Source organism: Carassius auratus, chromosome 7 (assembly GCF_003368295.1).
Source record: "Carassius auratus strain Wakin chromosome 7, ASM336829v1, whole genome shotgun sequence".
NCBI lineage: Eukaryota > Metazoa > Chordata > Actinopteri > Cypriniformes > Cyprinidae > Carassius > Carassius auratus.
In genome coordinates, this window is record NC_039249.1 from 669363 (window position 1) to 690129 (window position 20767).

Below are 20767 nucleotides of genomic sequence, written 5' to 3' on the forward strand. Positions count from 1 at the left end.
TAAAGGTGACTTGACTTGACTTAATGAAAATAAAATGCTCATTGTCTTCTGGTTGTTTAAAGATAAAGAAATAAAGTAACTGATTTAAAGAGTAGAAAGATCGCTGTATTTCAAATCAGTTTGAATGATGGGCAACTTTGGCAAGAACAGCTCTGATCCAAACCCTGTTGCGATGCTGTAAGATAAAAAACCTGAAAGCCTGCACATCTCCACTGTTCCTTGATAATTTAAAGTTCTCTAGCAGGAACCCTGTAGAGTTAAATACTTAACTTACAGATATCAATTTTTTTTTTAATTTTAAAATGTTTAAAAAGGAGGAACAGTTTGGCATTTCCTCCATCTCACTCTAAATCCACAGCGAAACTCCATTTTTGCCACCCAGTTTTTGGCAACAGCTCTTCTATCAGCACCATGATACCTTAAAATACTGCCTATGCAGACAGTGCACTAGGTTTAGGTTCAGAGCCACAGAGAGATGGACGGGATGTGATTGTCCGGTGATGGAGTGACAGTGAACCTTTAGCACTGAAGGTAAGATGATATTTGATGTTTAATAAGCTTTAATGATTTTAGTTCAGTGAGAGAGATGCGCTATAGAGATGAATGCAGACACAATGTGTGTGTGTGTGTTGGAATGTTTCAGAAGCATGATGGGAAGGCAGATGGTCTCTTCACGAGGGACGTCTGGTCCAGATGGCCGGTGTGTGAGTGTGTGTGAGTGTGTATTGTGGTGGTCCAGTGACTTACAGCACACGCAAATGCTGAAGTCAAAACCATCGTATGCGTATCTGCACACGAGTCTTCAGATGTGCTCTTCTCCGTCTGCATGTGCTGTTGTCTAGTTGAGTGGTCTGGAAGGGAAGGTCCTTGTTCACTAGTGGGTCACCGCTGGATATTTCTGCGTTTGCTCTGGACCTGCAGGTAAAGCAGTGGAGGCAGGCAGTGAAACGAGCTAAACATCCACGTGTTCAGATGAGCGGCACACGGTTAGCTCTTCTCTGTCTGATGGGCCCCCTGCTGGTTCGGGGTCAGAATGACACGGAGCCCATCGTGCTGGAAGGGAAGTGTTTAGTCGTTTGTGACTCCACACCGACCACAGAACCCGCTGGGAATGCTTTGGGAATGTCGGTGCGCTCCGGAAACGGCCGCATCGCCTTCTCGGCTGTGAGGAACAACAACCACGAACCGTCTGAGATGAGCAACCGCACCATGACCATATACTTCGACCAGGTAATGATGCATGTGTTATATGATCATTCCTCTATCAGCAGCAGCTAGTGCTATAACAGACCCAATGCTTTCCATGTGTCTTTCTTATTCCATCAGGTTCTGGTGAACGTTGGGAGTCATTTCGATCCGGCACGGAGCGTTTTCGTGGCTCCTAGAAAAGGAGTGTATAGCTTCAGTTTCAATGTGGTGAAAGTTTACAACAGACAAACTATACAGGTGTGTCAAAAGATCCATTTATAAACACTTGACGCAGAGCCGCATGGAGAAAAAGATAACAAATATCTAAAAATGAAAATGAAATGAAAGTGTGTTTATCATTCAAGATTAGGAGGAGTGTGTTTCTTCATCAGGTTTGTAGAAATGTAGCATTGCATCAGTGTCTCATCAATGGATGCTCTGCAGTGAATGGGTGCCGTCTGAATGAGAGTCTGATAAAAACATCACAATAATCCACAGCACTCCAGTCCATCAGTGAACATCTGGAGAAGACAAAGGATAAAACAAATCCAGCATTAAGATGATTTTAACTCAAACACATAGAGTCTATAATCCAGAATAACACTTCCTCCAGTGAAAAAGTGTTCTGGTCTGAATCAGGAGAGAAATCTGCACAGATCAAGCAGCGTTTAAACAGATCTAATAACAAATATGTGAGAGACAACAGCAGATGCACTTTTTCACTGTTGTACCCATTCACTGCAGGGCATCCGCTGGTGTGAGAGTAATGGAATACTACATTCTTTCATTTTTGTCTGAATAAATTTTTTGTTTAAACTTTTTAGTGACAACAGATGACAAAAAAAAAAAAAAACCCGCCACATTTAACAGTTTCCAACTAGTTTTTCTTTTCAGCATGACATCTAAAAGCCACCATACACTGCACGAAAACATTCCTGTTCATTGCACAAATGTTATTTTAAATCCAGTTGCTATTATTATTAAAGATTGTAAGGATTCCTTTCTTCCTGGCTCTCCGTGTCCAGGTGAGCCTGGTGTTGAACGGCTGGCCGGTGATCTCAGCGTTCGCCGGTGATCAGGATGTGACGCGGGAGGCAGCGACCAACGCCGGGCTGGTTATGATGGAGAGAGGAGACAAGGCCTACCTCAAACTGGAGAGAGGAAACCTGATGGGCGGCTGGAAATACTCCACCTTCTCCGGCTTCCTGGTCTTTCCCTCTTAGAAGGAAGTCCACACAGAAAACTGATAAGAAGCACACGTTCAGCAGAAGGACATGTTCACAAGTTCATAAGTGTTCAGACAAGGACGCTTCTTCTGTTCTTGTACTTACACACCCTGCCGGGCTTCTTTTCTATATGCATGAACCTGCTTGATGCACGTTATATGGCACTATCCACTAACAAGATACATAATGGAGTGTAAAAATATTCCCTTTTGACAGATAATCAGTGAAGAGTGTTAAACCAGAAGATTGTGGTGATCATCATCAACCTCAGGACGTCAAACTAAATATTATATAATATGTTGCGCAATCTTTTCATTTTGAATTTGAAACTTTGCAATTCTGTAACTTGCATTTGGGACATTTTTGGTATTTTCAATTAAAATTAAATAAAGATTAAGGCACACACACACTAGTTAAAATCCAGAGGAAAAAAAAATAAAATAAATATATATATATATATATTCTTTTTAGTGATGGAGTATTTTACATATATTTTTGCAAACAAAGCATTGGGCAGATCAGGTATGATTTTAGTAGTTTGATGCACGTGTGAAAGTCGTGACATCTGAGATTGAATGGGACATAACTGATGTTTAAAGTGAATTATTCCAACTGTACAATAAAATTCTGATGTGTTGAAGCATGAATGAGTCTACATTGGAGCATCTTCTGTTTTTGACCAACAGATGAAAGAATAAGGTGATCATAAAACCATCCTTATTGGCAGGAATTAATTTTCTGGTGAATCCCTACATGGTGGACTTCCATAAAACATCCTAAGGCAAGACACTAGTGTAAAAAAAAAACTAAAAACATCCAAACTACACATATAAGTGTTTACTTTTGTCTGTGGACTTCAGTTACAGTACATATCTTTAATAGTCTTTTATCTTCACTGCAGCAAACACCAAACTCAGCAGATTTATTACTCTCTATATTCTGAAGGTTTCTACTGATGGGTTTGTTCATATATCATTTGCCTGATTTCATACAATATTTTATTCCTGGTGGTAAAATTGTATTTGTTTTCTGATTTACTAAGACAAAACAATTACTACTTCCACAATCGTGTTAAAGTATGTAGATATCTATTAGTTATCATTTCTATTCTGTAGTGTCTCGCCTGTGAAACGAGTCATGGTTTCATTCTGCCATGAAGGTCAGAGAGTAAATGGACACAAATGGCTGCAGAGTCTATTTATCATCATTATCCACCATCTGTTGTTCTGGCCACAGACGCCAGAGCCAAAAAAGCGACTTCCTCCAGGATATTCGATGACAGCACATGTCCTGTTTCTGGCTTCAAATGATCATGGTGTGAATATATGGAAATGTAGCATATTCTTTTTAAAGGAAGCTTTAAAGGGACAGCTCACCCAAAAACGGAGATAGTTTAAAGAATGTTGGTAGGTAAACAGTTGAAGGTAGCCATTGACTTCCATAGTATGAAAAAAATACAATGGACCTTTTTGACATTTCCGGGTCTCTCAGCAGCAGAAGCTGTCATAGTTGGGTTAACTTCGAGAGCAGCGAATATATTTTTTATATTCCATTTGCTCAAATAGCAAAAGAGAAACACAAGTTTTAATCAAAAGAAACAAATGAGAGAGACTGACAACGGCAGTCAGAGTGGTCAAATTTTCCATCCTTCTCATAGATTCTGTCCCTGCATTAAAAACACCCATTTCCACCACTGAATAAAAATAAATAGAAAAGGGTAATTGCAACTTTTTATCTCACAATTTTTTTTTTTCTCAGCATTGTGAGATACAAACTCACAAATCTGAGAACATGTCAGTACATACAGGTGTGGAATCACACTTGTGGGTGAGTAAATGTGGGTCAATCCATAACTAAAAGTTCCTTTAAAAGTAAAGCATTACAATATTCCTTTACTCCCTAAAAAGTAACTTATTATGTTACTTAGTTACATTTTTGTGATACATTATGTTAATTTTGCTTTACTTTCACGTTACTTTTTAAATATGAGCAGGGCTTGATGGTTTTCATATAAGTTCTATTCATAGTCCATGTCAAAGCCCTTTCACGCTAAAGGGTAAAATTAAAAGGAAACAAAGTAACTGGTGTTACTTTTTTGAAAAAGTAACTCTGATATTTTCTTGTAAATTAAAAAGGAAAGCATTTCTTTACTAGTTACTTGAAAAAAGTAATCCGAATGCTAAACTCTCGTTACCCCTTACACTGCATGGCTTCATTAACAGTGCAAATTCTCTGAGACAATGAAATTACGTCAACATATGCTGATAATGCTATGTAACTGTCTTAAATTATTCCTTTAATATTACTCTTGAAGTGAAGTCAAGTCTGCTTTATTGTCAATTCTTCCACATGTACAGTACATACATACAGATAATCGAAATACAGATAACATTAGCATTAAAGCCTAAAAATCTAGATCAAATATAAAATATAAAGATACAGCTATACAATAAGGGAATGCAAAAAAGACATATCAATCAATCAATCACCTTTATTTATATAGTGCTTTAAACAAAATACATTGCGCCAAAGCACTGAACAACATTCATTTGGAAAACAGTGTCTCAATAATGCAAAATGATAGTTAAAGGCAGTTCATCATTGAATTCATTGATGTCATCTCTGTTCAGTTGAAATAGTGTCTGTTTTAATTTGCAATCAAGTCAACGATATCGCTGTAGATGAAGTGACCCCAACTAAGCAAGCCAGAGGCGACAGCGGCAAGGAACCGAAACTCCATCGGTGACAGAATGGAGAAAAAAACCTTGGGAGAAGCCAGGCTCAGTTGGGGTCAGTTCTCCTCTGACCAGACGAAACCAGTAGTTCAATTCCAGACTGCAGCAAAGTCAGATTGTGCAGAAGAATCATCTGTTTCCTGTGGTCTTGTCCTGGTGCTCCTCTGAGACAAGGTCTTTACAGGAGATCTGTATCTGGGGCTCTAGTTGTCCTGGTCTCCGCTGTCTTTCAGGGATGTAGAGGTCCTTTCTAGGTGCTGATCCACCATCTGGTCTGGATACGTACTGGATCCGGGTGACTGCAGTGACCCTCTGATCTGGACACAGACTGGATCTGGTGGCCACGGTGACCTCGGAACAAGAGAGAAACAGACAAATATTAGCGTAGATGCCATTCTTCTAATGATGTAGAAAGTACGGTGTTATGTGAAGTGTTCCGGTTCCAGTTTACCTAATTAATGCAGCCTAAAAATCCTTCAACGGATTTGGATATTAAAAGCATATTAGTATGTTATGTGTATGCCAGGTTAAAGAGATGGGTCTTTAATCTAGATTTAAACTGCAAGAGTGTGTCTGCCTCCCGAACAATGTTAGGTAGGTTATTCCAGAGTTTAGGAGCCAAATAGGAAAAGGATCTGCCGCCCGCAGTTGATTTTGATATTCTAGGTATTATCAAATTGCCTGAGTTTTGAGAACGTTGCGGACGTAGAGGAGTATAATGTAAAAGGAGCTCATTCAAATACTGAGGTGCTAAACCATTCAGGGCTTTATAAGTAATAAGCAATATTTTAAAATCTATACGATGTTTGATAGGGAGCCAGTGCAGTGTGGACAGGACCGGGCTAATATGGTCATACTTCCTGGTTCTAGTAAGAACTCTTGCTGCTGCATTTTGGACTAGCTGTAGTTTGTTTACCAAGCGTGCAGAACAACCACCCAATAAAGCATTACAATAATCTAACCTTGAGGTCATAAATGCATGGATTAACATTTCTGCATTTGACATTGAGAGCATAGGCCGTAATTTAGATATATTTTTGAGATGGAAAAATGCAGTTTTACAAATGCTAGAAACGTGGCTTTCTAAGGAAAGATTGCGATCAAGTAGCACACCTAGGTTCCTAACTGATGACGAAGAATTGACAGAGCAACCATCAAGTCTTAGACAGTGTTCTAGGTTATTACAAGTAGAGTTTTTAGGCCCTATGATTAACACCTCTGTTTTTTCTGAATTTAGCAGTAAGAAATTACTCGTCATCCAATTTTGCATTCCATTAGTTTTTCAAATTGGTGTGTTTCACCGGGCTGCGAGGAAATATAGAGCTGCGTATCATCAGCATAACAGTGAAAGCTAACACCATGTTTCCTGATGATACAAGTCCAGTAAGGTACTCCATACTGCACTTGTGATCGATATGATACATCTTCATTCACTGCTACGAACTGATGGCGGTCATATAAGTACGATTTAAACCATGCTAATGCACTTCCACTGATGCCAACAAAGTGTTCAAGTCTATGCAAAAGAATGTTGTGGTCAATTGTGTCAAACGCAGCACTAAGATCCAATAAAACTAATAGAGAGATACACCCACGATCAGATGATAAGAGCAGATCATTTGTAACTCTAAGGAGAGCAGTTTCAGTACTATGATACGGTCTAAATCCTGACTGGAAATCCTCACATATACCATTTTTCTCTAAGAAGGAATATAATTGTGAGGATACCACCTTTTCTAGTATCTTGGACAGAAAAGGGAGATTCGAGATTGGTCTATAATTAACTAGTTCTCTGGGGTCAAGTAGTGGCTTTTTTATGAGAGGCTTAATAACAGCCAGTTTGAAGGTTTTGGGGACATGTCCTAATAACAATGAGGAATTAATAATAGTCAGAAGAGGACCTATGACTTATAGAGGACCTATGACATATAATTAAATAAAGCAGCGCAAGGCACATGGCAGATGGAGTGCAAACCAGTGAAGTGAACAAACAAACAAAAAAGATTTTTAGTGCAAAAGAGGCTTATTCAGTCTGATTAAAGTAACAAATGGCTCAAGAGCAGTTATTTTATTGAACTGACTGATGAGGTAGTAGAATGACGTCAGTTCCATGCGGAATGAAGAAGTGAGCAGACCAAGGTTGGAAGGACCTGGGGATTTGTGTTGTAGTTGTGTGACGGTGTGCAGTCGTGGGTCAGCAGAGTAAAGAGGAGGGGGCTCAGCACACATCCTTGGGGGGCCCCAGTGTTCAGTGTGATGGTGCTGGATGTGTTGCTGCCGACCTGTACTGCCTGAGGTCTTCCAGTCAGAAAGTCCAACAACCCCAGCTGGACCAGTTTGTGAATGAGCTGTTGAGGGATGATTGTGTTGAATACTGAACTGAAGTCAATGGACAGCATTTTGAAATATGAGGTTTTTTTCTCTAGATGTGTGAGTGCTGAGTGGACGGCAGTGGAGATGGCGTCATCGGTCGACCGGTTGGACCGATATGCAAACTGGAAGGGGTCCAGGGAGGGGGGAAGGCAGACTTGATGTGGTGCATGACTAGCCGTTCAAAGCACTTCATGAGGATGGGGGTAAGTGCAACAGGACGGTAGTCATTGAAGCCCAGAGATGTTGTCTGGACCCGGAGCTTTGCGGGCATTGATCCTGCTGAAGGATCTCCTCACGCTGTCTGGGGTCAGCGTCAGCATCATCACCTGGTTGCCGGGAGGAGGTGGAGTCTTCTGTGCAGTGGAGCTGTTTTGTTGCTCAAAGCGAGCGAAGAAGGTGTTCACCTCGTTCAGCAGAGAGATGTTGTTGTCACAGGTCCGTGGTGGGGGCTTGTAGTCCGTAATGGTCTGGATCCCCTGCCACAGGTTCCTAGTGTCTCTGCTGTCGCTGAATTGGTGAGCTATCCTCCTGGAGTGCTGTCTCTTAGCCTCTCTGATGCCGCGGGACAGGTTGGCCCTAGCTGTTCTCAGGGCCACCTCATCTCCAGTCTATAGACCTCCCCTGTCATCCACAGCTTCTGATTGGCCCGGACATCCCGTTACATCATCAAAACTCTTGTAGCCTGTATAGTAAAAAAAATGTAAAAAGGTTAAAAATATATATATAAACCTGTGCTCGAGATAAAGTTGCTCTTAATTTCCATTGATGACTGCAGTGTTCATCGTTTTAATAATAGGGCTATAATTCATTGTATAAATTAATAGTCATGTTCAAAAAAAAGAAAACATAAAAAAATAAAAAAATTCAACCATTTTTTACCATGTTTTCCTGCCAGTTGGCACTGAGAGTGACTGACACTGGATGGATAGAAACAAAAAATACTACATAGCCTAGATATATGTGTGTGTGTGTGTGTGTGTGTGTGTATAAAGCCTGTATAAATGACAATAAAATAAAATAATGGAAAAAAAAATACTTTCTCTTTTCTGTGTGCGTTCATACATTGTATACATTTTTGGCATATCTGGCGGTTGGCATTAGAAGTTATATAACTAATAACAGTGGCATATGAGAAGTTTAATAACTGATTTTTTTTTTTTTTTTTTTTTTAAGGTGCCTTTTTCGAAGCTGCTGAAAAAAAAAAGGTGGCTGAATTTTGTTGTTCTTATTTAGAAAGCTGAAGCTTCTAGGCGTTCATTACTTTCACTCAATTTGATTATTTTTAGCATTCTTCTGCATGTAAAACTACAGTAACTCGCGGAGCTGGCGAGGGTTTTGAGAGAGCTAGTATCGTCAGCTATTTCTGCCTCCAGCCACTCGTTCCACGCGCAGATCACCGGGAGACGCGCGGCACGAGCGGATCCGTGCCCGTTAGATCCGGTGGGACAGATGGAGGACGCTCTGAACGCCAGGATCCCGCTGACTACACGACACGAACCGTCACTCCTGATTATCGCGATGCCTCCTCCGCCATCTGATCATCTCACACACGAGTCACACCTCGGGAAACAAGATAACATTTATCTGAAGGGAAGACAGCACAGAAGATGACTGACGCACACCGGTGTTCTCCTGATCTGATCACCAAAATCAAATCATTTATTTATTTGATTGTTTTCTGCATTGTGACAATTCATGAATATAACGCACATGAAGCACAGGCCAGAAAACCAGCACAAATACAATTCAGTACAATTCAGTATATCAATGTCAAGATTTTTCACATTCAATTTAGGAAACCTAGTTATTATTGTATTATCACATATACTGGCAATTGGATGGTGAAGATTTAAATGCATATAATTGTCCTGAAAATGTCACACACAAAAAAAACAGTGGTTCTAAAAATACATATTCTGCACCAAAATATTAATCCTTGAGTTTGAGGTAAACTTGAGCTGGGAATGTTCTTCTCTGGTTTCTCCTCCATTCACTCACATTATTTACACCTGCATTTAAGACTTGAGTATTTGAATTGCATATACAATTTCTATTCATTGGATTATGCCGTTATAACTTTGGGCAATAAACGTATTAATGACTTTTATTTGTCATTCTTACATAAATGAAACAGAAACAGGTGATTTCTGCACCAGTGTGAGTCATTTAATTACATTTTTATACATTTTGTTTTTTAATGTTTTTGTCATATTTATTATTGATTTGTTTTTCTGTACAATTTCTATGCTCAGTCATTTTTATTTCAGTTTTAGAGTTAAGTACCTCAGGTTAAACGAAATGAAAGAGAGATTTAGAAAATAAAATGCATTTTTTTTTTAAAAAAATGCATATAAAAATATACAAATTATACAAAGAAATATATTTATATAAAATACGTTTATAAAAAAAAAAAAAAAACATTGCATAGTTTATTACTAATCTGACTTTATGCATGACTAACAAACATGCATCTCATTGAGTTTATTGGGTAGTTAATGTTATACTGTTTAGGCCTAAATCTTTTCAGTATCCAGCCGTATTTCCCTTGGACTCAGTTATAGATCAAATGGTCTGATCTCTTGAGATGTCACAGAGGTTTCTTCTCTGAGCTGGAGCGAGACGTGCTGACGCTGGAAGGAGCCGTCCAGTGTCTCGTCCGCTGTCTCTGGACTATATTCATGCTGTTGTTGTTGCCGATCTGAACTCCGTAGACGTTGGACATGGTGATGTGAGTTCGGCCTGAGAGGAGAGCAGAAAGAGCAGATCAGATCGGTCACCTCCATCAGCTCCATCTAGTGACAGATCTGGGACTTCTGACCATAAAGGCTTTCTTTTTTAGTTTTTTTTTTTTGCAAATAAAGGGAACTGCTGTTAGCTTAGAAGTACGATAAGGGGAAATGTTATTTTTTTTAGAACAAAGAAGTACACTAGTTGTGAAAGCCGGTTTCTGCATGGAGTGAAACATTGTAAAAAGTAATTGTTCTTAGGATTCTGAGTTCACATCCTTTCAGGGATATAAAGTAAAAAAAAAACTGACCTGGTGTTGAAATCTGGCGCTGAAAGAGAAACACACCGCAGGACGTTAGGACAGGAGCGCTCATTGATAGGAAATTTGTTTGTTTGTTTGTTTGTTTGTTTGTTTGTTTCAGACCTGTGTTGTTCTGCCAGACATCACCGGCGGAGCAGCACGAGGAGATGCTTCTGTGAACTCATCTCTGGAGCTCAGATCACCTTTCTTTGAGGACTTTGTGAAACCAGCAGCGGTTTCCTGACAGATAACGTCTTTAATTTAATATTTCTATACGATAGCAGCTTTAGTTAGAAATACAACTGTATACAATTTAAATGAGTATAAAATGTAAACAAGACATACTTATGTTGATTAAATGCTTTTATTTAGCTGTGATTTGAATGATTTTGATGGAGGTATAACTGACCTGTTTGGGAAGTGGTCCAGTGACGCAGGACGAAACCTGAGGCTGTGCTTCTGAAACATGAAGAGGATCAAGAAATCAAGAATAATATTTATTCTGAGAGCCAAAATGAGACAGGTTTGACTTCCAAAAATAATACAGTAGAGCAGGACGTCGTTTATTTGTTGGGTGTAAAATTGTGTTAGGCGTAAGTTACTTTAAAATGAATGCATTACAGTATTGTGTTACTCCATAAAATGTAACTAATTGCATTTCTTAGTTAATTTGACATAAATTAATAAATTACATTTAGTGCTGCCAAACCACATACAAAATACGTTTTTGTCTGCATAATTTACGTGTTTTCTGTTTATATTTATTATGTATATATACATACATAGATAGATATATATATAGATACACATATACAGTACATATTTTGAAAATAGTAACTACGTCTATAATTTATATCATAAATATATTTAATAAATGGACATAACATATTTATTCTGAAGTATATACATGCATGTGTGTGCTCATATATATATTATAATATAATATATATAGTAATATATAGTAATATATATAATATAGTATTACTACATGTGTGTGCTGTTTATTTATTATATATATATTATATATCTATATATACAAACTTTTATTTTGGATGTGATTAATCATGATTAATTAGTTTGACAGCACTATTTATGTTACTTTTGCATTATGTGTTTGAGCTGAGCTTGCTGATTTAATTTTAGTGATAAAAAAACAACACGGACACAGTGGAGACGAATAAAAAATAAAATAAAATGTTTTTAAATAAAAGTTTAATTTTAGTTAAACACAAGTTTTAGTAGTTTTCCTGTGCAATATTAAACTGAAACAAAATAATAGTTTTTTTTTTTTTTTTTTGCAAACAACAGAATTAAAATAATGCGTTATTTATCAAATAAAAAGCATACCATTGTGTGGTTTACGGCTGATCTGGATTGATTTCAAACCGGAACAAATGTCATCCTCCTGCTCATAGGAAAAGATAGTGTTAACTGAGGATAAAAATAAGGCTTAAAGAGTGTAAACTTTACTTTCAGCGTGCGATGGAAATGGTGAATAAGCACTGGTTAGAAACACAAAGACCGTACCAGCTGCTTCAGAACATCATGGACGGCATCATTGAGTCTGTGTCTGTGCATCTGAAAGATCTTCTCAGTCGCGTGAACACAGTCTGAAAGTATAATAGTGGGTTACAGATTCATCTGAATAGACTGCTTGAAACTAAAATCTGTTGATATTCGATGCGGTGACACAGTTGAGGGTTGGCGTCTCACCGAGGAAGGACGGTCTGCTTCTGGGCTCCTGATGCCAGCACTCGGTCATGAGCTGCCTCATCTCGTCCAGGCCTTTAACCCCGCGGGGGTCGATGGAGGTCAGGTCAGGTCTGTCCCCCAGAGGGATCCGGAAGCGCACGAGTGTGGACTGAGCTCCTGCGGGACAGACACGAGTGAGAGATGCTGCGGACGCCAGACAGAGATCACTGCGGGATGCTTACCTTCATACGGCTCCTTCCCTGTGACGATGGACCACAGCAGAACGCCGTAACTGCAGAGCAGACGTCACACTTTAGCACACACTACACCTTGTGTCACTTCATTCATGTGTGCCATCTGAATAAATATTCTGTGTTTTATATTGAAGATATCTTAGATGTGTGTACCGGCTCTTTAAGAATCGCGGCTGGGAAGAATACAGAAGTGAAGTTTCTTTAATTGTATTTGTTTAGTTTATCTCTGAGACATGATTAATGCAGTATATCAGACCAGAGTATGTGCACTGCTTTATTAGACACGGAGCGAGCAAAGCTGAAACTAAGATGTCATTTATTTTATTTGATTCATTTACTTTCCAGATTTTGTAAAATAACATTTTAAGAGACAACCATTTAGCCGAAATTGTAAATAAGTAAAAAAAACAACAAAAAAACTAAAATGTTTTTATTGCATGAATAGATGATCAAAATACAAATTGTGTGTATATATATATATATTTTTTTTTTTTTTTTTTTTTTCAGATAAAAAAAAATTCAAGCGATATAACAATTTAAATCTATATTTTTTTACACATTTGGGCCTTTTTTTTTTACACTTTCATCAATCAAGGATGCATTAAATTGATCAAAAGTGAGAGTAAAAACATTTAGAATGTTACAAAAATGAACAAAATTTATTTGAAATAGAAATCTTTTGTAACATTTAAAATGTTTTTGAGCTTTCTGTTCATCTGTGAATCCTGAAAAATAAAATACATCACAATTTCCACATAAATATTGTGCAGCACGACTGTGTTCAACATTGATAATAATCAGAAATGTTTCTTGAGCAGTAAATCATCATATTATTCTGATTTCTGAAGATCATGTGACACTGAAGACTGGAGGATTGATGCTGAAAATACAGCGGAGCATCACAGAAATACATTACACTTTAACACAGATTCACAGCATCTGTTTTACATTATAATTGTACTGTATTTCTGATCTGATGCATGCAGCCTGTGTGAGGTAAACCCATGAAACCCCATCTTCAGTGTGTGTGATGTGTCTGTGGTCACCTGTAGACGTCAGTGGCTTTGCTGGCTTTATGGTTGATGGACTGCAGCGCTTCAGGAGGCATGTAGCTCAGCGTTCCTCCATCATCATCCTCATTCTCTCGGCATCTAGAAACGCTCCGAGCCACTCGAGACAGACCGAAATCTGTGAGCTGCGGGGAAAACAAAGCAAGGGTGAATTAAAGTCTCAATGCATTATGCCTGTTTCACACTCAAAGGGCGCTGACAATCGTGATTATACACATTTTTCAAGCAATAACCTGATATGGACACAGATTTTAATATTTTCAACAGTAGCTCTGTGAATTTAACGACGGATGTGTTTTTTAGCAATGCAACACGATCAACTTTTAAAGATTTATTTGGGGGGTGAACCGTCCCTTTAAGACAGTTTCCGTTTCTGTAAGAAAGGTCAAAAGGTCTCATTCCTGGAGGAGTCTGTTTTACGTCTTCGTCTTGGTCTCGTGATCATCTTGTGAGAGTCTGTCTGGACCTGGAGGGGTTTCTCCCGCTCAAGGAGTGAACTACACTCGCTCTTTGTGTTAAAGCGGAGTGGAGGAGCACCACAGAAGATGGTTTGTGGGGATATTCCCAGATGTAATGACTCTCGATGAGCTTCAACACTGAAAGAGCTGCAGATCCACACAGAAAACAAGGAAGTGGTTCACAGTAGCTTAGATTCAACCGCACAATCTATTAATAATCAAACCCAGTAGCCTTCAAGTAAACACGTCAATGAAATCATTTGACCTCGATTACATTTGGATCCAACTGAAGACAGAAGTGTAGAGCTGAGAGAATTCATTTGATCCAAATAAAGACCAAAGTGTATTAAAAATGGATGGAATTGTTTGCTTTGATTTAAACAGTAAATCTCTGTTGTGCAGCGATTGTTATTGAATTTAATTACGAATAAGAGGATTAATTAAATGGTAAAAAAAAAAACATTGCTTTTTTTTATATTTAATCATAAAGCAGAATCCATAACAATTAACACTGACGACTCAGGAAATAGTTCCCCCTCAAGGGAACTTCGAACTGCGTCCTCTGAAGGGACACTATGGGGAACACCTCGTCGTGACCCGTGTCTGAAGCATACTTTGAAAAAACGCCAACTCGTTGGCCGGTGACAGCGTCTGACGTCACTACCGGCGCGACTATAAATAAGCGACCGGAGAGCACATCATTTATCTTCTTCGTCTTCATTTGACTGTTTTGTTTGAAGTGTGCGTTTGAGAAACGACCACGGTAAGAGCGATCTTTACTTTTGTTATCATGGCTTCCACTAGCAAGGTGTTTAGGCAGTGCGTGCATCCGTGTCAGCGTTATTTGACACCGGATGACACACACAGTCTTTGCGTTTTTTGTTTGGGCGAAGAGCACGCGCGCGATGTCCTTGAGGGGGCGATTTGCGTGCACTGTGAGCGTTTTTCCATGAAAAAGCTCCGCTCTCGTTTGTCTCTCTTTTCGAGGAAAGAGGGACAGCCATCTGTCTCCCGCGGCTCAGGACCCGCCGCTGTTGAGGCACGGAGGAGAATGAGCTCGTGGGGATCACAGGTGGACCTCGTTGAAGAGTTTAGAGAGGGACTTTCTCTTTCTCGCTCTTCGGCGGCGGACGAGAATGAACTTCAGGAGGAAGACGTGTTATCATTAACCCTTTCTGATACTGAAGTTAGTGCTCTGCTGGGTTCTACCCAGGAAGAGCAGGAGATGTCTGAGGATGGCGAAGAAGCTGAGGCTGAGCCTTCTCAATCCTCCTGCCCTGCGTATGAGGAGCTGTTAGAGGTTATGGATCGTGCCACAGCAAAGTTAAACTTGCCATGGAAACGTACCAGCAAAATAACGCCGCGAGGTCGCCTTGATGAGCGTTATTTATCTGACCATAGCCCTCCAGCCCAGGTGAGCCTTCCATTCTTGCCTGATTTACATGCGGAAATCGAGAAAGAATGGAAGAGGCCATTTTCTTCTCGCATCCATCGGTTTCAGCATACGAGTTATGCTAACATCGAGGGCATGCGCGAAAATGGCTATGAGAAGATGCCCCCTGTAGAAGAGACGCTGGCTAGCTATCTCTCTGTGGGGGAAACATCCTCTCTTAAATCTCCCTCTTTGCCATCTAAGCCCCTCCAGGATACATCCCGTTTAAATGGCAAAGCATACGCAGCAGCAGGTCAGGCTGTGGCTTCATTGCACACTATGGCGGTGCTTCAGGCTTACCAGGCTGACCTGCTGAGGGACCTGGATAAAGGCGAGGGCCTTTCAGCTGATCAGGTGGCCGAGCTGCGCCGCACCACAGACCTCTCTCTCCGTGCTACCAAGCAGGCCGCCTCCGCCATGGGTAGGTCTATGGCTGCCATGGTAGTAACGGAGAGACATCTGTGGGTGAACCTGGCAGACATCGGGAAGAAAGAAAGGGGCTTTCTTCTTGATGCTCCGGTCTCGCCTTCTGAGCTTTTCGGTACCTCCGTCGAGATGGTGGTTGAAAAGTTCAGGGAGGCAAGGGCGCGCTCAGCTGCTTTTAAAACCTTCATTCCACGAAGGTCCAGGTCCGAGCCCGAACAACATAGGGGTCCTGGCCCGTCTCGTTCTGAGGATCAAAGACGGGCGCAGAAGGCTAGTGTCGCGGCTCGCGCTCCTCCCCCGCCTATGGGCAGGGGCAAGAGGAATCGTGGGTCGCGAGGAGGTAAGCAGGACCTGAGGGATGTGATTCAGACGAGGCAGCGTTCTCGTCCGAATCAGAGCGATACCTAGAGCGAACAGTAACTGTTTTTTATGTTTAACTTCTGCTCTTTTCCTCCCTTGCCTGAATTCCCCTGCGACCACCAGCTCTCCACCTGATCGAGGTTAGGTGGGGGAGAATTTCTCTCATAACAGTCTCATATGCTGGACCTATGATGTTTTTGGTTGGTTCTATATTCATAGTAACCACCTTACTGATGGTCCGGACTATAAGGAGGCGCCCTGTGAGCAGGGTTCCACTACAGGAGGATGGGTGAGTAAAAAAAAATGTAACCCTTTTTCTGTATATACTTATGAGTTGAATTGCTGGTGGTCATATGTCTACTAACTTTCTAAGTGAGTCTCTTTTACAGTGCTCAGTCATGGCATCTAATAACACCCGTCAGCACCGTCCTTCCGGCCTCGTGCTCTGGTATTAGGCGGCCGAGATCACGGGCTTCTGTGGGAGCCTCGCTGATCATCAGAACTGGCACGGCACTGCAGGAGATTTCATGAATGTTGGCCAGGTCACCCTGAGGGGCCTCCTGACCGCTTATATAAACACCTCTGCGATGCTTAGGAACCTGTAGGTACGCACGCTACATTCTGTGTACTTCTTAAAGTGGTAAGTGTGCACGCAAGTCTCTGCACACTTTTCTAAAATCCTGTATGGTAAGGGTTACGCGCTCAGCTTCGTTCCCTTTTTGAGATGTTTAGACTTTGGTTCCTTTGGCTCTTTTCAGCCGGAGTGCATTTGTTTACACTCAAGCATTGCTTCCCTCATCAAGGGATATTGGAGCGGTTCTCGCAGTAATTTTAACCACGGGCCCCTTTTTCCAAAAAAAGAAGGGTCACGTGTTATTACGCTACTCTGAATTCAGAGTTCCTCTCGTTTGACAGTGTTCTCTGCTTTCCCCCTTCAGAGTGCCACGAGAACCCCTCCCTAGAACAGTATTTTAAAATCCATACTATGGTAAGTGTGCACGTGTACTCTTTGCACACTTTCTGAAATCCACTCTGTGGTAAGTTCGCACGCTAAGGCTCTGCGTTCTTTCTAAAAATCCTTTATGGTAAGGGCTTCGCGCGGTGGCTTCGTGCCCTTTCTTGAGTTGGTGTAAAGCCCCGTTCATCTTGGGCGCCACTCCATTCAGGTATCCTTGAATACCTATCTAGCAGGGGTTTGCTACCAGGGTTCTGTTGAGACAGCTCCTTCGAAAAATTTTTGCAAGAGCAAGCGGTAGCCCCTGTGTGACAGGCAAGACCTTGTATAATACTGGTTTCTTAGCCGTATCCCTTTAAAGGAATCCTTCCTATTCCAAGCCTTTAAGCTCTACCCTGGGTCGAGGCCCTGATCAATTAAATTGGGTATGTAGCTTAGGCCTTTGGCCGTAAGGGATAGTGTCACAGACAGCTGTCTAAACGTCCTAGGGGCAACTCCCATAAGAATGGTAGAGTTGGTACTTAGTGTTCGCCATGGTCTGGCCTGCGCTCCCCTCAGCATGGCGGCGTGGGTATACTGTTCCCCATAGTGTCCCTTCAGAGGACGCAGTTCGAAGTTCCCTTGAGGGGGAACGTCTCAGGTTACGAATGTAACCATGGTTCCCTGAGAGGGAACGAGACACTGCGTCCTCTAGATCCCTTGCCATGCTTCGGACGCAAGCTTCACGAAGAAGATAAATGACGTGCTCTCCGGTCGCTTATTTATAGTCGCGCCGGTAGTGACGTCAGACGCTGTCACCGGCCAACGAGTTGGCATTTTTTCAAAGTATGCTTCAGACACGGGTCACGACGAGGTGTTCCCCATAGTGTCCCTTCAGAGGACGCAGTGTCTCGTTTCCTCTCAGGGAACCATGGTTACATTCGTAACCTGAGACGTTTTGACTACTGTATAGAAACTATGTAACGATGTGAGAGTGTGTCTGGATGTGAACTGGCCTTGGCTCGGAGGCTGTCGTCCAGCAGCACGTTACTGGGCTTCAGGTCCAGATGCAGGAGCGGAGGAGACAGATGATGGAGGAAGTTCATGCCCAGGCTGATCTCGTGGGCCATGCGGAAGGTCAAAGGCCACGGCGGCGGCCCGGCCAGCGTCTGCAGCAGATCGGCCACCGAACCCTTGGGCATGAACTCCATCACCAGCCCCGACTGCAGCCGCTCGCCGTCCACACGGCCCTCGTACAGACCCAAGATCCTGATCACGTTAGGATTCCCTCCCTGGAACATCAGGTGCGCTTCCCTCTGGATGGAGGACGCCGAGCTCCTTCAGGAGGAGAAACAAACCAGGCCACATCTTTCTTCATGAAAATACAGTAATGCTCATACATGTACACACACACACACACAAGTCTGCCATGGTGACCCAGTTTCTGCCAAAACACTGCTTTCACTACACTACAACTCTCCCAACACATGTCACATCACGTGTGTATCATTGCTCTTTTATTGATTTTGATTGCTTCTGTTGTCCTCATTTGTAAATCTCTCTGTATAAGTGTCTGCTAAATGACTGAATATACAGGTAAATGGAAATGGAACAGTTTTCACTTTTACATTGCTTGTAAATTTCACAAATAATTAAAAAGAACTAAATGTGACATTTTATTTGAAAATTCCTGAAATATTACATACTTTTGTTTATTTATTTATTCCAAAATATGTGTTTTATATTGTAAAATATATATATATATATATATATATATATATATATATATATATATATATATATATATATATATATATATATATATATATTTGTGAAGTTGTAAATGAAATAAAGATTACTGGAGTGCCTTTTACAAGAAAATACACTATTTCAGTCTTCTTAATAATACTACACAATTTTACATCCAGTTCAAGTTACTGGTATTTGTGAAATTTATTAGCAATTTCGTAGAAAAAATTAATATAATAAATTAATTTTATTTATTTTTTTTATTTTTTTACAGTGAGTGTACTTTTTAAATATGAAACACTCACACATGTCAGTTATTAGTATGCTATGGACAACACAATACAACTCATCAAGAGTGGAAACAAACTCCAAGCTACAGTTCTGGACAAAATAAACTAAATGTTACTCTCTTCATTGAAAGTGTCGTGACACAGAGCTCTATCTGTCCTAATGTTCTGGCTCTCGGTCTGGTTTTACTGTGCTCACGTGATACAGACAACTTCCCAGTGTCTCAACTTGCCCCCACCTCTCCATTTAACACAATGATCAAAATCATAAAGAATGAGCGCATCTCCTTCTACCTGAAGAACAAGTTAACGCACTGTACAATATTAAGATTGGACTGGGCTGTGTAAGCTGTGGTTATCAAGGCAAGCATGTAAGGATGTCCCCGTGCTGTAATTACCCGTGTTTATAATGTAATAACTTTATGGCCACGTCCATCCCCAGGGTCTTGTGCTTGGCCCGGTAGATCTGACCGAATCCGCCGGTTCCGACGCTCCTCCAGCCCTGCAGACATTCATCCCGGATCACCTTGAACCTGATGCACAGAGATTCGTCCATCTCCTCACCGAGCGTCTGATCTACTCAACTACTCAACCGGAGAGCGCTCAAATCGATCATATTCCGTCTGAGTCCGTCCGTTCCTCCGAGTTCCTCGTTAATGGCGACGCTTCCACATCGAGAAGCTCGTTTCACTTCCCTATCACACCAGCGCTTCAGGCGCATCGAGAAGAAGAAGAACACAACACTGCGTCGTTCTCACCTTCCCTCCTTCTCAAATCATATTTATTGGCACACAATGTCAGTCAGTCAAAGGAAAACATGTTCCAAGCGCGTTTTTGCTGACGTTGAGCGATTAAACTCTATTTTTGAATGAACGTTCCAAACGTTTTCTTTGTTTTAAGAGCAAACGTCAACAGAAAGTTCCATTTGATAATCTCCAAACATGGACTGAAATATAATAATAATTCTGAAGCAGCTGAAAACTAGAAATAACACTTTGAAAGAAACGTTCTTTGTGTAGCTATTATTTGATAAAGTTATTAAATGTTATTTCCGAATGCTCGCTGAAAGTTAAAATCATTAAATGTTTCGAAAACATGTTATGTTCGGGTCATGTTAGAGAAACATTAATGTTGTTTTCGAACCACTTCGAACTGATTATAAACAACGAATGTTTCAAATAATGTTCCATAAACATTATTTTCTTTCTGATGTTTTGGGAACATTGTTAAAGACCAGATAGCTCGGAATAAACAGTCTTTTCCTGGAAGAATGTGGAGGTTTCTGAGAACATTCCCAGATAGTTGTCGTCCGTTTTTATAGGGTTTCCAACCCCACCATTTACTTTTTCACTCATAATTTATTTTTAAATTAAAAATAGGAAAAATAACAGTGTTTCACTTATATGTTTTTAATGTCATCCTAAAGTAGCCTAAGTCGACGTGTTCTTCAAGAAAATTATACATTCAGTAGTAGTCTATACAAGATTGAATAATAAATGTCCCCATTATTAAAATAGACTTGTATATATTTTTGCTGCTGACTGTAAGCGGATGT

At 40.7% G+C, this 20767-nt stretch overlaps 2 protein-coding genes across 2 annotated transcripts; one reads left to right on the plus strand and one right to left on the minus strand.

Moving 5' to 3' along the window:
* The first annotated feature begins 711 nt into the window (after positions 1–711).
* On the plus strand, positions 712–2854 carry LOC113105265 (cerebellin-1). The gene is made up of 3 exons (XM_026266320.1): positions 712–1230; positions 1327–1446; positions 2214–2854. Exons 1-3 carry the CDS (start codon positions 973–975, stop codon positions 2409–2411), a joined length of 576 nt encoding a protein of 191 aa, XP_026122105.1. The 5' UTR covers positions 712–972; the 3' UTR covers positions 2412–2854.
* Positions 2855–9148: 6294 nt separating this feature from the next.
* ripk3 (receptor-interacting serine-threonine kinase 3) lies at positions 9149–20060 on the minus strand. Its single transcript, XM_026266455.1, has 11 exons — positions 19611–20060; positions 18193–18514; positions 13543–13691; positions 12485–12534; positions 12264–12419; positions 12078–12160; positions 11898–11955; positions 10960–11009; positions 10674–10790; positions 10560–10578; positions 9149–10261 (listed from the first exon to the last, which is right to left on the minus strand). The coding sequence occupies exons 1-11, from the start codon at positions 19766–19768 to the stop codon at positions 10110–10112; spliced, it is 1314 nt and encodes a 437-aa protein (XP_026122240.1). The 5' UTR covers positions 19769–20060; the 3' UTR covers positions 9149–10109.
* Positions 20061–20767: the final 707 nt, after the last annotated feature.

Bases quoted from the DNA above. Each gene is read 5' to 3' on its own strand.
- ripk3 (XM_026266455.1), bottom strand. From the start codon at position 19,768: ATGGACGAATCTCTGTGCATCAGGTTCAAGGTGATCCGGGATGAATGT. The intron at 12,535-13,542 runs GTGACCACAGAC...TCTGCTCTGCAG, and splicing joins AAAGCCACTGACGTCTACAG to TTACGGCGTTCTGCTGTGGT. The intron at 12,420-12,484 runs GTAAGCATCCCG...TCTGTCCCGCAG, and splicing joins AGGGAAGGAGCCGTATGAAG to GAGCTCAGTCCACACTCGTG.
- LOC113105265 (XM_026266320.1), top strand. From the start codon at position 973: ATGAGCGGCACACGGTTAGCTCTTCTCTGTCTGATGGGCCCCCTGCTG. The intron at 1,231-1,326 runs GTAATGATGCAT...TTATTCCATCAG, and splicing joins TGACCATATACTTCGACCAG to GTTCTGGTGAACGTTGGGAG. The intron at 1,447-2,213 runs GTGTGTCAAAAG...CTCCGTGTCCAG, and splicing joins ACAACAGACAAACTATACAG to GTGAGCCTGGTGTTGAACGG.